The 18,194-nt window shown below is 41.2% G+C and overlaps 1 protein-coding gene and 1 long non-coding RNA gene across 3 annotated transcripts in view; one reads left to right on the forward strand and one right to left on the reverse strand.

The window, feature by feature from the left end:
- Positions 1 to 8,161, reverse strand: part of LOC124261662 — a 32,177-nt gene extending 24,016 nt beyond the window's left edge. The window contains exon 1 of the long non-coding RNA XR_006894386.1: positions 8,151 to 8,161. This is a non-coding gene — a long non-coding RNA (uncharacterized LOC124261662). The remainder of the gene's footprint in view (positions 1 to 8,150) is intronic.
- On the forward strand, positions 1,005 to 17,557 carry LOC124261661. 2 transcript variants are annotated; one of them, XM_046696008.1, is made up of 6 exons: positions 1,005 to 1,098; positions 4,533 to 4,764; positions 6,822 to 6,938; positions 9,223 to 9,282; positions 16,017 to 16,220; positions 16,843 to 17,557. In XM_046696008.1, exons 1-6 carry the CDS (start codon positions 1,075 to 1,077, stop codon positions 17,022 to 17,024), a joined length of 819 nt encoding a protein of 272 aa, XP_046551964.1. In that variant the 5' UTR covers positions 1,005 to 1,074; the 3' UTR covers positions 17,025 to 17,557. The 2 variants fall into 2 exon arrangements, with proteins under 2 accessions (XP_046551964.1, XP_046551963.1); XM_046696007.1 differs by lacking the exon at positions 1,005 to 1,098 and adding an exon at positions 1,320 to 1,352.
- The last annotated feature ends 637 nt before the right edge of the window (positions 17,558 to 18,194 follow it).

Consider the following 18,194-nt stretch of genomic DNA (forward strand, 5'->3'; position numbering starts at 1 on the left):
TACTGAAGACCAGTTCTAACCCGCATCTTCCCATAGGCTTGAGAGTCGCTGATGAATCACAATACTTTTAAGAAACTTGTTCTCAGCATGAGAATACATATTTTACGACCGTTTGCTAGCGTTTCAGGCGTCAGGGCATTTACATTGGACGTTGGAGTGTCAGGGCATTTACCCTTACAAAATTTTATTTTATTTTATTCAAAGTCTCCTTGTAACGTGTTCGACTTCTAGTGAAATTCAAGAATTTGAAAGTTTTAATGGCGACACGAAGATACAAATGCCTGATACAGGTTATCCACATGACTATTACCCTTTGGCCATCGGTATATAATGTACCGACGTGCAAATCCAAGCGTCATATGTAACATGTCTTCTGTACCATTGTCAATTTCTTTGTTGAATAACCGTTAATGTTGGCCATTCTAATGCTTTTGTATGTAAATTAGATCATGTTTTTTATTTGATATACATGTATCTATGTTCAACATGATGTGGGCGCTGGGGCAGTCTAGTGGTTAAAGCGTCCGCTCGTCACGCTGAAGACCCGGGTTTGATTCTCCACAGGGGTACAATGTGCGCAGCCCATTTCAGGGGGCCCCCACTGTGATATTGCTGGAATGTTGCTAAAAGCGGCGTAAAACCATACTCAGTCACTCACTCACTCAATAGGATGTAACACAAATTGTATCTCATCTTATTTTATCTTATCGTATCTTACCTTATTACAGATGTTACGATAAGGAATCCAAAATATGCTCTCGCTGTATAATTATATATCACTGATTATGCGGCGAGGGATATGTGTTTTTATCACCTCTGTATTGTAAACACTTACTATATATACCATCAGAATCTTCTAACGTCTGCCTAACAGCTGAGGTTACCGTCTCACCTCACCCGTTCATCGTCTATCATACCAGCCTTCTGCTCGCTGCTGGGCCTGCGGGGTAGACTAAATTAGTGTTTTAAGCGTTAGTGTTTTCGAGGGGATATTACGTTGTACACAAGTGTTACATCATCTCACTCTTGCATGTGGGAGGAATACATCCTGCACGGCATCATGCTCATTTGTGCATGCTGTTCTGGTTCAGTTCCAAGGTAAGATAACAACTGGAAATAAATGAGTTGTTTACAGTAAGAAGAAACGGACGTATTTGCTACAATCTAAAATAAATTACTTCCATCCGTTCACGCATTTCTGGCCGTCCTTTTTTCATCACGGTTCCCGTTTTATAAAAAATTACTCAGGATGGGTTCGAGATTAAGGAAAACCCCCGATCTATATTTAGAAACATATTTCCAAAACGTCATTTCCGGTATCAAGAAAAATGGCGGCGGCTGCCGACGAACAGGTCTGTGTAGGATGATATTTTGTGTCTGTTTCCATTTGCTCCCAATATTTCTAGATTCTCTTTAATTCATAAACGTATTCAGATGCAATCTGATCAGTATTTGGGGCGTCAATCGATCTGTGTTTCATGCAATCGACGTGTGTTTGTTAATACAAAGAGTAGATCCATTAGATCCACTTCGCCTGTTAGTGTTAGAACGAACGGCTATTCAACTCATACCATTGTCCAATTTATTACTCGTCGTCTTGTACTGTCAAAATCAATACTGTATTGTCGACAGTCATTACGTTAGGTTGTGACGTTGACTACATGTGTATATCATTACTCTTTAATGATACGACCCAAGCTGATCGTCCACAGGATCAATATATCATATGCACACCAGATGTTTATATACTGGATGTTGTTGCAGATGTAATATGTAGATACAGAAAAGTTTTTCTTTCGGCCAAAATCGTTCATTGACAAAATCAGAGCGTGTTATTTGTAACTCTTAATGTAAAGTCTTCATGATCAATGAGGAATCATGAAATAACCATAATTATCACCCTGCTTAATCAATATTGTTGCATAAGAATGTTCCAGTGGTATCAATAACAATGCCCTTAATTTCTCATGATACACTATGCTGTTACACTTGACAAATTGCCACTATAGCTTGGAAATACAGTGAAATTATTATGCTGTCTCTGTTCATTTCTTGATTAGGCATTGTTTATAAGTTATGGCTAGAGGGTGTGATGAAGATTTTTATGGAGTAACTTGTACAATGTAAATGACACACACCCCACCCTCCCAAAATTATGTACAAAGTAAGTGACCCCCCTGCATGTTATGTGCGAACTCAATGACACCCCATCCCCCACCCATAGCAGTATATTAGCACATGTGTACAAAAATGATGACGCATTTCTCTCTTGGAATTTTTACAAAAAGTATTTGGACTTTTCTACATCCCTGTGGATGCGCTAATAAATATGGTTGCATCCATTGCCAAGTTTTATGATGAATACAGCACCTTTAGAATACAGCACCACTTCTCGTGAGGACGATCTCTGCCGTAGGTCACGTGTCATTAAGACAAGCAACCAGTTTGTGAGAACCCGTCGGACGCGAACCCACACTGTTGCGCAGTTTGCAAATTTATCGAGTCATTCCTGTGACGTCACGGAAATGAACGGAAAGAGTCGAATAGGTGACGGACAATTACGAATGCTACGGGTAGACTTGGTATCTCGTGATTTTATTCTCTGGACAATTGCCGAATGGATCCGATGCCCATCCGTAATCTACCAATTAGCGTGTGTGCGTGGAATGAGCCGATATGCCTCAAACTGAAAAGGGTTGTTGATGTCAGGCGTTAAACGTAGATTTCACGGTGCATGCATGAATGACGCGCTTTTATATAAATCGGTGATTTTGTGACAGAAAAGTGATGTAGGGAACACTGTAAGGATAATGTGGATGGCACTAAAGAACGAGGGAGACGTGAGCATGTGTAGTGACGGCACTCTGGTGAGTTAGCCTTCGAATCATTACTTTACAAAATTTATGTTGCGTGTGAAAGAGGCTTGAGTGCAAATTCCAGACCATTTTCCATTAGCCCAAAATTTCTACATTAAACCATTTCATAATGTACTTTCGACGTTTTTGGTTTCCCGTTTTTGTGTGAAAAAAAAGTATTAAAATGCAAAAAGGAAAAACAACAAATGGTACTCACGTATTACACAAGACATGTACCTGCTATATTGGATTAGGTCCCAAACCCAAACCCAAACCCAAACCCTAACCCTAACCCTAAACCCTCAGCCCTAACCCTAACCCTAACCCTAACACCTTGAAATAATCCTAATAAATAGAATGCATTGACCGAACCACCGGACATGTACCTACTATATTGCATTAGGTCCCCAACCCCAACCCTAAACCCTAACCCTAACCCTAACCCTAACCCTAACCCTAACCCTAACCCTAGTGTCCCAGTCCCAGTCCTAGTCCTAGCCCTAGCCCTAGCCCTAGCCCTAGTCCTAGTCCTAGTCCTAGCCCTAGCCCTAACCCCAATCCCTTGAATTAATTCTAATAAATAGAATGCATTGACCGAACCGGCACAAACACGACTGACGTGTCTAGTGTAATGCATTATTACCACTTCAAAAAATAAAATACTAATAAAACACTTTTCTATGTAATGGTGCAAATTACTGAATGACAAAAATATATATGTAAATCAAGAAAATTACAAAATACAAAATACACAAAACATAACACCTCAGCAGCCCGTAATACAAATAAATATGAGCGTATTAGTGAAAAAAGAAAAATATTTCAAACTGGTGCTTGCAAAATATTGCGCATCCGCCGGTAAACAACTACTGGAAACTCTCAACATCGTTGGGCTTATGCAATGACATAGCTCGTAGAGATGAAACACCAGTGAGCGGAGCTTATACGCACTCGCTGAGCCAGACAACCGTGTTGCCATGCAGGCGTCATAGGGCATTGTTTCGAGAACGTGCTTTCAAACAAAATCACATAACATTACGTAAAAGGGTATTAGAACGTATTTTTAAAGTTTGTGGTGCTGTATTCTAAAGGTGGTCCGAACACAGGAAATCGTGTCCCTTAAATCCCTGATAATCACAGTTTAATTTCAAATCTATTTTAAGTATCATCAATTACTGACATAAAACAATTACTCAATAAGTGTGTGCAACAACCTCATAGGTTACAGTCTTCAGAAAATTCAGGGCCACTTTTCATAAAATGTATTTTCATGAACCGGTTGTTACGCAAAGAGTTTTTGTCTCTACAATATGTAATCTTTGCTTTCTGAGTATAAAAACAAATGATTCAGAACTGCGATTTACCTACAAAAAATGGATTTTGAAGTTTTGAAATGCATGGGCTGTATCAGGATACAAATATTGCACCCATATTGTCGAGATGAGTATATTACCATATCATTACACATGTAGTGGTTAAGCTTAAGTCTGGGCTAGTACAAGCAGCCGCACCTTCACATACACACGCATGCACGTCATATATTACCATATCATTACACATGTAGTGGTTACATAACATGCTTTCCCAGACCATACTGATCGTCCAGTCAAATCAAAGCTTCACATCCAATGTCATTGATAGATCTTGTGTCTTACCCATTTCTCCTTCGTTTTGTAGGCAAAGCCGCCAAAGTATGACGCTCTTTTTGGTGAGAATGAGGATGCAGCAGTTTACGAGCCATTGACATTCAGTCCACTGAGCCTATCCCCTCACCTGTCTCCCCCAGCCTATGATGTGTCAGAGCAACAGGCGCTGGTAGACCGTCTTGTTCACCAAACTGCAGAGAGGAACACTGATTCTGACGTTGCTGTTGTCTGTCTACCTCCGCCTTATGAGCCAACAATTAGAGGTACTTTGCTACCAAAATTACAAATATCAAGCAAAATTTGGGAGTATATCAAAATGATTCTATTCATTAATTTTGTTAAATTATTTTGACAAAAGTCAGTGATTTCAACCAGGTAAGATACAAAGGGCCATTAACCCCTTTACTGAAAATACCTGTGAAAATCTGGGTTAAAATTTGTCAACCAACCCATGCTTGTTGTAAGAGGCAACTAATGGGATAGGGAGGTGAGGCTCGCTGACTTGGATGACACATGTCCTCGTACCCCAAATGAGTAGATTGGTGCTCATGATGTTGATCATTGTATTGTTTGGCCAAGACTTGATTATTTACAGACTGCCACCATATAGCTGGAATATTGCTGAGTGTGGAAACAAACCTTATTTGAGAAATAATTGGCCCATTGAGATCATTTTGAATGTTTGTATAATAAGTAATGCATTGAGTGCATTTTTTAATGGAAAGTCAAAGACCTTTGTCCCATCCTATACTTGCCTACTATGAAGTGTTTTTCAGTACAGTATTATTAGCTACAGACTTAAAGGGAGGAAAGCAAGATCAGGGGCGGATCCAGAGAAGGGTGCCCGAAAAAAATTTCCCTGAGAAGCATTATCCCTAATCTTTGGACTTCATGATATGTATGCACCTCCCTTCTCCAAAATCCTGGATCCGCCCATGAAGACTGATCTGAATTGTATTTGGTTTTGAGACATTTGTGACATGGAGAAGTGAACTAAATTGTTCATATTAGGATGCAGCAAATGTTTGAGTACTCATAAAAAGGAAAAAACAAACAAGTGTCTGCATTCAAGTCTTCACTATCGTTTCTATATGCAAGTAGTTTCACTTCACTATCTTTTCTATATGCAAGTAGTTAAAGTGTTCTACCAAAAAGAACTTCAAATGCCACACAAACACATGTTTACCACTATTGCTGAAATATGCTAAGAGCGTGGTGACTAAACCACTCAATATACAATCAGGGTCAAGGTATATACCACTAGAAACCTACAAGAACCTATAAACAATGGATACTCATGCAGCTAAGGGACATAACTCTGCACATGAATGGAACATCATGACATTCAGAAGTACAGATAACCTGCATATCCACGTAAATTACACAAATATTTATGTTGAAACTCAATTCCTAATAAGTCTATTGTGTGCAAGTACACTTAAATTTATGTAACTACTCAATAAATGTGATCTTACATGTGTACACACAAAAATGTCAAATCTTAGCTTGTGTACTGGTGGAATGATAAAATAACTGGGTATGTTGAGAGGTTCTATTTCAGGACATGAACTTGACACCTTGCAGTGTTTCTTATTGTTTCTCATATTACAGGGGGCGGTGGGGTAGCCTAATGGTTAAAGCGTTGGCTCGTCACGCCGATGACCGGGTTCGAATCCCCACATGGGCACAATGTGTGAAGCCCATTTCTGGTGTCCCCTGCCAAGATGGTGCTGGAATATTGCTAAAAGCGGCGTTAAAACCAAACTCAGTCAGTCAGTCTGTCTCATATTACAGATCAAATATAAATAACAAACACTAACATTTAAAAAATGGAAAATGGCAAAATACCCAACTGAGTTTGAGTGAGGTGAGTGCAATGTATTTGGTTACTCAAAGCAAAATGAGAATACCCAATTGAGATGAACACAAGCAAGTACATAACTCAATGACCCAAAAGTTACCTGTATCTGTGGCTGGAATGCTACTAACTGTGTCATAAAACAACACTCAGTCAGATCTATACTTCCTTTGTTAAACGGATTACTTCAGACAAAATTTCAGCTGCATCATGGTGGCTTATATATGAATTATGATCATTCATTGCTGACAGGTGTTTAACTCGACTTACAAACATGGGGTCCCTGGGACCCCCAATTATTTGTTTTAAGGGTCCTTGTGTGTAATATGAGGGTTCAGTGAAATATCAGTTACACCCAAAAAGAGTTATCTATAGCTCTGTGACATTGTACCACATGTTCATGTGAAATGGGGGTAACAAACAATGATGTTTTAGTTTGTTCTGTACCTCATCCTTTTGCAGTTGCCGATTCTCCCCCATCGTATGACTCGCTGTTCGGTCGAGTTATTGCCGACCACAACCACAGCAGCAGCCGAATCGACTTTCTAAAAAAGTTCTATGAACTTTTGAGAGAAACATGTAAGAATGAAATCTTTACTCCTCCTGTTGTCTGTCTCACAGTCCCTGAAACACATTATTTTCCTTACTGCCAAGCCCTTAACAAAGCAAGTCTAGATTTCCTCAGGCTCTGAATCTCTGGTCTCCCTGCAGCTCCTTTTCAATTTAAATCGGCTTGTTTGTTACTGTCAAAATTTTATATATTCAGAGACTAAGTATTAGTCTACTCCTCCTGATAACCAGAAAATTTTAGTTTTAAGGTGTTCATTTCAAGATGAAGATCTCTATTTGCTTGTTATGTTTTGGTATTAAGTTTTGATCATTTAGATATACTGTTGAACAGTGTTGCCTCAAACACATGGGTGAGTGATTGAGCAAATATTGCTTATAGCCACATCAGCAGTTTTGCAACTATTTGTGGGGACGAGAGACATAGCAACTTCTATAACTTTAGAACCTTCTCTCAAATTGCATGTTAAATTTCTTCAGTGTAGAGGTATTTGGCAAATTCTGCAGTAGAAAAATGCAAAATTCTCCATTATTTCTACAAAAAAAGTGATTTTGTTCAAGATATGCACATTTATGCTCTGAGTCGACATTTCTGCTAAATATTCTATGACTTTGAAAAAGCAGTCTTATTATTATGTCTTAGTACTATCCACAGAGTTTGAAACAACTGTAAATTTGACACTCTCATTGCATGTGTCAAAGTTAAAATAGTGATCAAAGCTTGGAGTGAAATTATACAGAAAGTTCACGATACATATTATGTCATGATGCAGTATTTTTACTCGTGAAACAGTGATGACAAAATGTTTTGTAAAATTCTGATAAAATCGCTAGGGGGTTTCAAACTTTGATAAATAGTAAGAGTTCACCAAGACAGTGAGTTCGACACAAGAAGGTATTCAAGATATCTGATTAAGAGGCAACTGAGTTTGACTGCTTAAGATTTTGTATTGAACTAACAACAAAAAATCCTACTGTTCGACTTAAAACAGGGGCGGTGGGGTAGCCTAGTGGTCACGCCGAAGACCAGGGTTTCGAATTTCCATATGGGCACAATGTGTGATGCTCATTTCTGGTGTCCCCTACCGTGATATTGCTGGAATAGCAACGTAAAACCATGCTCGCTCCTTTCAGCAATTTCCCAGGAAAACTGAAGTAGTGTGAAGGTATTCATTTGCACACATTTTCAAGATTTCAAGGTGTCTGCCTGTTCTAAGTCAAAACCTCAAGAGCAGAGGAGAGTGGTACTTTATGCAAAGATTTCATTTTTAGAAACCTAAGATATGCAGTATTCAACTGAAGTGCCTGTGTTTGATAATGTCTTTACCTTACAATTCTCACATGCACAAATGTTGTGAATGAATAATCTGTTTGACACTGTTCACTTATTTATCTTTTGTCAAGTTTCATGGGAGTAAGCCAAGTAGTTAAAGCATTTGCTTGTCACGCAATGCCAGGGTTCGAATCCCGATGTGGTTACAATGTGTAAAGTTGAAACAACATCTGATGTATTATCCTGGTATCAGGGTTTTCGACAATGTAAGACAAAAACGTAATTTTTATCTGTAATATCATTTGAAGTTTTAATTTTACTAACCTTGGGTGATAAGGGATATATTCATCTATTTCACACAAAAATATCAAGTGTTTCCTACAAAAAAAAGGTTGATGACATCGTATCGGCGAAACTGTTGCCGTTCGCCACATCCGTGGATTTTCTATGGGTTTTAGACGATGAGCCATACTTTTCGTTCCGCACTGCGAGGGAGTGTTGTGATAACGTGGTTTTCTATTTAAACATTGCCTGTCACAAGCAGATGAATGATCTTACTGAATGTTCGCTTGCTATTTTTTGTTATAAAGGCAATTGATTTTGCATCTGAAGTGGTATTAACGATCTCGGGTAAATAATATTGATGCTTGTTTGCTTTTTAAACAACTTAACTTCCAGTTTTCAATTGTGAATTCAACTTCTCACAACAGTGACTGGGCATCTGCCCTGCCGATGAAATGCTTGTGCTCACCGATCGCGCACATACTCCCCCGATATAGCGCCAGCAACGCAATCATCGAAAACACCAGAACGTCGATTTCAGCTCGCTTTGGGGTACTCTCTCACAAAACACAGGAAGCTACAAGCTTTCATGCATCTCCCACTAATAGCTGGTTTCCCTCAGTCCTTTCACAGACGACCTCCAGAAATGTTGTTGTTAGAAACTATTGTATGTGGCGAGTGTTCTTAGATTATCACAGACTGCCTCTCGTGTGTCTCACTGTAGCTTTGTTCTTGTTCTAGTGGGATGTACCCTGTTCCTGGGAATCATCATGGCAGTTCCGGTGACAATGATTGTGATGGGTAAGAAAACTGGTGCCAAGTTGGGGTCGGTGTTTGCATGAACTCTGTGTAGTGGCTACTATGAACTTTACCTTGAAATGGCTGTAAAAACGGTAAAGAGGGGAGACCCCAATTCAATTGACCATTGAAGTGTGTTTAAGGAGAGCATGAGTGACCAAGTTGGATATTTAGAGTTACTTCCCTTGGCCTGAGAATCTGAAAACTATGGCTGTAACCTGTTTCATCCAACTTTTCATGTTGAAATTTCAGACCATCATGTTTTTTGGTTCGCCATAGTGGCAAATATGTATAACCTGCATCACTTTTAAACTGATAAACATAGCATAAGCATTAAACTGAAAAAATAATTCAAATTTTTCCTTATCCTGACTCATGCTCTTTTGCTTGTCCCCTTCCTCTTGCGAACATAGTGGAACACTTGTATCTCCTTAATTGAAGCTCCCTTCAATGTAAAATCACTAATTGGTACTCACCCACGAGTTACCTCCCCTGCCGTAAGCGCGGGAACAGGTGTCGCCACCCTCTGGCCTCATGCTTCACTCTCTCCTTCTTCGCCCAGTGAGCAGGATGTGAGAGCGCCTGTGTCTCCTTACACACTATATCCTTTGGTTTTTCTTAGTTAGTTACCTTTTATAGTTTACTATAAAGGTATAGCTAGTATCCTTCAGTTATTTGCGTTAATAATTAATCATTATTTCTACTGTTTATTCACGTGAGTTAAAAGTGATTGTTCAGCTAGTTTTACATTGATGAAAAACTGTACTATTTGTAGATTACGTTTTCGCTACGCGGATCCGCATGTGGTATGCCCTAGTTGTACTCGCCTTGTGCGTTGACTCGATTGCAGTTACTGCATAAATTTAACCAATTCTGCCTTTGATAAATACCATCTTTGCGTCTTGAGGCGTGTTGCAGATAGGTCACGCAAACTAGGTGTAGACATGGCGATCGTGGGATTGCCCATCCAGTCAACTGCTGTCGAAAGTGATCCCCTCCCGTCTGGTGTTCTGCTTGAGACCCCATCGGAAGAGGGCGTGGGATGCAGTCCGTCACCTCTAAGAAGCGACCGGCTCTCCAGACATCCAGTCATCGCCAGACAAAGTCCAAGAGGGCCTCAACGTCTTCTCAGCATGAGACCATTACCCCAGGGCAGCGTCTTCCTCCAAAGGAAATCTACGAAGTCATCGAGAACTTTTCTCAGGCGAGATCGTTCCAGCAGCAGAATTGGGCCTCTACGATGACCAGCCGATCATCATACCGACATACATACAAGAAGCTGACCAGTGACAGCGACAGTGGCGTCAGCAGAGATCAACAAGCAGCCTGATGCCTCTACACTGATGTCAGGCGAGATCGCTGAGGGCCCCACCGCTAACACAGCAGAAAGGGCACCATCTACTACGTCGCAGATCATCCCAAAGCGATCTTATGAAACAGATCATGATTATGATGGAAGGCCACTATAGACTGGAGAAGCAGCCATCCAGGGTCCGAGCCAGCGAAGGCTCCAACGTAGACAGCACCCCAGGGGCACCATCTGTCAGCGTAGCAGCCCGCGACAATGCAGCCTTCGAAGGAAGTCACAGACCACCTCGACGAAGGACCCAGATGTACAGCCCGCTGAAGACCTTCGCTGAAGGCGGGGAAAAATCATCACCTTCTTCGGTCATACTCAGATATGGAATCTGATCACCAGACCACACGCCAAGCCTTCGCGAAGGTCATATCATCGTTCCCCCAGGACCGGATGTCTCGAAGGCTTGGCGTTAGCGAAGGACACCCTGAACCCAGATCGTCTTCATCTAAAAGATCAGCAAGGGACTACACAAGAGCTTCATGAAGCTATCAGTCCCCTCATAGATCGCCAAGAAGGTCAACCTATCGATATAGATCACCAAGGCCCGATCACCTCGCCGATCACCACGTCGATCACCTCACAGGTCTGCACATAAGCCTACAACTAGATCTCCACAAGCAGCCAAGCGATATAGAGATAGAGCCACACAGCCCTACATCAGAAGAGCAACAACCTCTTATCTATGATGATGGAATGGAAGATGATGGAGGAATTATTTTCTCAGATGCAGAGATAAGATATTGGATGGTCAATAATCTAGATCTCTCATCACCTTCCAAGAGTGGCAATAAAAGGCAGACTTATCTGATGAAAGAAGATGACGAGATGCTATTACACTACCCCCACCCAATCGACATGGGCGGCGGTACCTCAGAACCTAGATACAGCATTTAACAAAGCCACAAAGGTTCAGGCGCATACATCTGCCAAATTTCAGCGCCAAGAAGTTCTCCACGATAATATGGAACCCTTCTTCAAAGCGCCAAGACATCGATGAGAACTATAAGCTGATCTCCGATGCCAAGAACAAGTACTACAAGATTGATGATCGGAATTGGTTCAGATAGAAACCATGGCGTAGTATGTTCTTCGGTCTAAATAGATCTAGAACAATAAATGAGACACTTATCTCCAGATTTCGGAACACGACCTCTGAAGATGACAGAATGATTTACTCGGCCCTACTGATGCAAAAAGAAGGACCAGCAGTTTTAACAGATCATCTGGCGTCTGTCTCAGCAGCACTGACCTTAGCTCGTCGTCAAGGCCTCCTAGCTTCCTGCAACTGGGGTGAGAACTTTACAGCTCCACTATATACAGCCCGTGGTCTTCCCCATCCATATTTGACGGAGGAATAGACACAGTCTCCAAAGAAGTCACCAAGGATTCTAGAGAAGTCCTGATGATTAAATCGATGGACACGCTAGCCAGTGTCATTCGACAGACTTCACAAAGATACTCAGGGAGATCTAAATTCACGGGCCTACAAAGAGCTAGAGACAGGAAGATTGCCAGTTCCAGGGGAAGAGATTCTTTTAAAGTAGCCCATATGGCAACTATAGAGGAGGGTCAGGACGAGGCAGGACACCAGAGGTTCCACTTAACTATAAGCGCTGAAAGACAGGTTCGAACGACTGGAGTCTTCCACCCCAGCCGTTCCAGTACAACCGTCACAAGTGGGTGGGCGTCTTCAACTACACTGGGAAAACTGGGGAATACTTCAAGACACCTATGTCTCCAACATTCTTCAACGCGGATTTCGTATCCCACTACAGGCCAAGCCTCCACTAACAGTCAACCCTCACAAGTTCGAGGTAGAGGCACAACAACTACTAAAGTTAAGAGAGGCGGTTACATTACTCCTAACCAAGCAGGCCATAGAAGTAATAGAGCAAAGGAAACATCGAACCAGGTTTCTACTCCCCAGTTTTCCTAGTACCCAAGAAGAACTCCAAGGAGAAATACAGACTCATTTACAACATGAGCTTCTTCAACAAGACTTACTTAAACAAACCACCCAGGTTCACTATGCTACATCTACCGCAGCTACGGCAGATGATTAAGCCCCATGGACTACATGGGCAGTATAGATCTACAAGATGCTTATCTGCACATCCCAATACATCCCGAATCCAGGAAATACCTTCGGGTTACGCTAGACGGGTTACATTACCAGTGGAAAGTACTCCCATTCGAATAGCATCAGCCCCATGGTTATTCACGAGGATAACGAAACCGATTGTTATCTATCTACATCGTCAAGGGCTCACAGTGCGTTCTTCCTCGACGACGGGATACAAGTAGATCAAGATCCACAGCATCTCAAACTACAGTTAAACTACATCATAAAGCTACTAACACAGCTGGGATGGTTAGTAAACTTACACAAGTCGGACCTAGTACCATCGCCAAGATCTGCAATTCCTAGGAATCCGATTTATCACCAATCTCAACCGTATAGTCGAGTGCCAGAAGACCGTTGGCTCAAGATCCAACAGATCATTCCACCAGCTCTACTGTCACCGCTACCACTTCGACAATGGCAGAGCTTACTAGGTCTTCTAACATCAGCCCAAGACTTGACAGTCATAGGCAGATTACAGTTACGTCCGTTACAGGTCTTCGTCAATACACATCTCGACGACCTACAACCATTCAGTCTACCGATACATCTCAGACCTCATCTATTATGGTGGACAAAGAAATCGAATGTCTGCGAAGGGATTTGTTTAGCAGAGCAGGAATTCAAGACCCATCTATATGTAGATCGCCATGCCGCTCCAAGGTTGGGAGCTCATCTCTCCAACCGGACGGCATCAGGGTTATGGACTCAGCTAGAAAGCAAACTCCACATAAACGCATTAGAGATGAAAGCTGTAATCAACGCCATAAGACATTGGAGCAACATTCTACAGAATGCGCACCTGATGATACATACCGACAACTTCGACAGTGGCGTTTTATGTGAACAGACAAGGCTCAACGAGATCACGAACCTTTTGAATTTAACCTTTCAACTGTTCGAATTAATCCAAGATCTAAATCTACATGTCAAAGCATGCCACATTCCCGAGCCAGGAATATACTAGCAGACGCACTCTCTCGCCACATCTACCGTCGCCCGACAGAATGGATGCTCAATACAGAGATATTTGCACAGATAATCAAGCAAATAGGAGCCGCTAGTAGATCTATTCGGGCCACAAGGTTCAACAATCAACTACCGACATTCGTGGTCACCAGTGCCAGACCCACAAGCATGGGCAACAGACGCTCTAAGCATTTCATGGAAGGCCTCAATGCGCATCTGGCGTTTCCACTTCAGCAATAATACCTCTAGTATTACAGAAAATCAACCAAACGCAGAGCCTACAACTCACTTTGGTCAGCCTATTGGCTTCGGCCAGAACGTGGTTTCCGCCTTAATACAAGATATCGGGTCAACCGCACTAGAACTACCCAACCAAAAACCTGTTAATACATCCTCACACCAAACAGGTGCACAGAAACCCAGAAGTATTCAAACTTCACGATGGACTGTATTAAAATGTGTTTAAACAAGAGAGGATATTCTACCAGGGCGGCAAAAGCGGTCCACGCTTTGCCTTACGATACTCAGCGTAACTTATGCGATGACAAGTGGCAAAGTTTCAAAATTATGCAACAAACAAGGGTTTTACAGCGAGAGATGCCACGATCCTCAAGTGGCAGACTATTTGTGTTACTTACGGCAAAACAAACATTTAAAGGCTCGACATTGTCAACATATCTTGCGGCGCTTTAGTTCTGTGATTTCTATGAGAACGGGTGTTAAATTAACAAGAACACCAGAGTTACTGGCCTTACTAACGTGCTTTCGATTGGAGGACCAAAAGCGGAAATTCCACGCCCCAGCTTGGGATCTGAATGTAGTTTTACGACACCTCACAAGTGAGGATTACGAACCATTGGAATCGAAAACGCTTGAATTTCTCTCACAGAAAACAGTCTTCCTGTTATCGCTAGCCACGCAGCCAGAATATCTGAAATTCATGCTCTAGATTATGAGAGGATACAGTTTGATGAAAATCAAAGACAGCGCACCTGGGATTAAGATGGGATTTCATCGCTAAAAATCAACTACCAGGTCAACCAGACAGGTTATTTCACATCCCTGCTTATCCTCAATTCTTGGATCTCAAGATACATTGGACTTATCTCTATGCCCAGTAATGAGCTCTCATAATCTATTTACGCCGTTCCAAAACAAGGCGAAGATCGCTCAGAAGATTGTTCATCCCGTTATATCGCCTACAAATCAGACAGAAGTCTCGTACCACCATATCAATATGGATAAGAACTGTCATTTTACAGCCTATAAGGCAGCAGGACTGGACCCTCCAACAGCATCAAATCCTCATGAAATCAGGGCATTGGCATCCACCTCGCCCTTCATGGTAACTGTTCATTGAATACAATTATGGAAGGATGCTTTTGGAAATCTAACATGGTGTTTGCTAATCACTATCTCAGAGATATCACCACCGAGGACGCCTCTGGCATTCATCATTTCGGTCCTTTGGTCCTCGGCTCAGCAATTGACAGTCCCTCGTGAGGCGTTAATATTCACCCCCACCTAGATTATTAGATATATGATACATATATTCACTAGCTTATAACTCCATGGAGTTCTAGGGCTATGTACATATTTAGCTTAGGTTATTCAACCTTAAGCTCATACTGAGTTATATTCAGTGTACAGCTAACGTTAGAGAGTAGCAGTTTATATATATATATTGATATATCAGTATATTAGTAAGGTAATACCCCACTTATAGTGTATATATATCTATGGCTTATTATAAGGAAATATCCTAAGTCTCAATGCCTTATGAAGTTCCCGCAGAGGGTTATTACAATATCACTTACTTAAATCACTAATTAATCCAAAGTATTCTGTTTACCCACCACCTCCGTGGATTCTACAACAAAAGAGCATGAGTCAGGATAAGGAAAAATATGTAATTTTCTGAGTAAAATTGATATTTTATACTTATCCTGACTCATGAGGTTAGCCCTCCCATCCTCCCCACATAACACTTTGGATTTCCCTGTAAATTCAAGTGTTGGGCTCGCAAAATCAGGAGAGAGTGAAGCATGAGGCCAGAGGGTGGCGACACCTGTTCCCGCGCTTACGGCAGGGGAGGTAACTCGTGGGTGAGTACCAATTAGTGATTTTACATTGAAGGGAGCTTCAATTAAGGAGATACAAGTGTTCCACTATGTTCGCAAGAGGAAGGGGACAAGCAAAAGAGCATGAGTCAGGATAAGTATAAAATATCAATTTTACTCAGAAAATTACATTTTTAACCCAATTGTGTTCCTGGTGCTGTTTCAGGCTGCATGCATCTGTTCGACTGCCCGGCAGAGCAGTACATTCCCCTGTATCTCCTAGTGGGAGGCATCGCCTTATCAGCCAAGATCATCAAGGCCTTCCTGGAGATGTACACATGCAAGGACTGTCCCTTATTCCAGCGTGGGAGGGGCAAAGATGCACTGGAGGTGCTACTTGTCTTCTTTATTGTAGGATGGTTTATAGCGGGTAAGTAGTTTATTAGGTATAGAACCTTTCACCGACAGACCCCGACATCTGTGTAAAGGATGCAATCACCAATACCTTACATGTCAAGCTATGACATGTTTTTGTACACTTTTCGACTACTGTAATGTGAATACCAAAGAAGATCCGGGTTAGAATTGATCTTCAGCGACCCATGCTTCTTGTAAAAGGCGACCGTTGGGAAATGGTGGTCAGACTTGCTGACTTGGTTGACACATGTCATCGTATCCCAGTTGTGTAGATTGATGCTCATGCTGTTGATCACTGGATTGTCTGGTCCAGACTAGATTATTTACAGACCGCCGCCATATAGCTGGAATATTGCTAAGTGAGGCATTAAACAACAAACCAACCAGCAATAATGTGATGCCCCTGTTTCAAAACTAAAGACAGCCTCCTGTATATTTTGATGAGAAAATATGTTAGCACAAATTGAAATCGGAGCACATCTCTAACTGAATAACCATTTGATATTATAGGATGAGGATAGTTTCCATCAAAATTAGATATATTCAGAGACTAGTCTAATTGTGTAACAGTACCATTTACTGATTCATGAAAGAGTACATGTTTACAATAAAGTAATGAATGTTTATTTTTACAGGGAACATGTGGATATATCGAACACAAGGCCAGTTCGACAGTAGGAATCCTGAATCCCCAAACTATTGCTCTCCTTATGTGTTCTACTTTGCCTTCTGGCTCACAACGTCAGTGTATATACTGTTGGCTCTCTTTCTATGTTGTATGTATGGCATCTCAGCTCTCGGGGGCAAGTCAACATAGGGGCGGATCCTCCACTCCGTCACACCACTGCCATGGGCCAATTTGCATATCATGTGATCAGACTTTACTCTTGTTTGTAAACAAACGCTTATTCTGAAACCAGGAGAGACTGCCTAATGCCAGCCTTTCGGTGTGCTCTTCATATTTGTTTCGCATCATAATCTATACTTCTACAACTACGACAGTGATATGGATGGTGGCTACATGTATTCATCAAAGTGAATGTGCTGTTGGCTTTCCGTTGGGCTTCAGTGACAACTCATGGAGCCGTACAGCCGATGTCATCAATAAATGACTACACAAATGGAAATAGTATTTCATGTTTAACGATGATTTCTCCACAGATATACGTTCAGATATGTGGACCTGTCAAACATGAAACAGACAGATGAAAATCATGCTCTCGAAATAGAGTGTAATTGTTACATGATAGTTATCTGTGACAGAAATATTCTTCCTATCAAAAGTTTAGACTCACTAGTGTAAATATAGCCACTAATTCAGGCAACCAGTGTTCTAAACTAAATTTTGCAAAATATTCCAGATAAAAGGTACTGTTTACACATGAACTGATGTTTTGTAAAACAAATTCGTAACGTTGAAAAGATTATTGTCATGAGTTCAGTAGATGATAAAAATCAGTGAAAATTGGCAATTCTTAACAAAACTTTACACCAAAACGCAGCTGTTTACATGCATGATATTTGCACATATTTTTCTGCAATTTGTTTCATGAGTCCCTCGTGCAGTTCATGTGCATAAGGTTTGCAGTTGGTTCCTCCAAGTTAGTGGAGAAATCAATCTTCAATGTAACCATACATAACATATAGTGAGTGTTGTAAGTGAGTCTAAACTTTTGATGGGAAGTATACTATGCTGGCTTCATGGAACTCTGGGTAAAATAGAGGGACAGATCTCCATTTACTACAGTTAAACTTAAACTTTTGTTATTATTTGGGAAATATATTATTGCTGGCAATATATTAATATCTGATGCATCACACAAGAGTATATCAGATGAACGTTTTTTAATTATAGAGGAGTTTTACTGAGATCCAGACCCAGCTGTATCAGGTTTGTCTGTAGAAGACACAGAGGATAGTTATCTCACAGGATGGATTTCTCTAACATGTTTTATGCTGCAGAGATTTTCAGAAATATCTGCCATTG

The sequence above is a fragment of the Haliotis rubra genome, unplaced genomic scaffold, assembly GCF_003918875.1.
Source record: "Haliotis rubra isolate DU_JTF1 unplaced genomic scaffold, ASM391887v1 Scf802, whole genome shotgun sequence".
Classification (NCBI taxonomy): Eukaryota; Metazoa; Mollusca; class Gastropoda; order Lepetellida; family Haliotidae; genus Haliotis; species Haliotis rubra.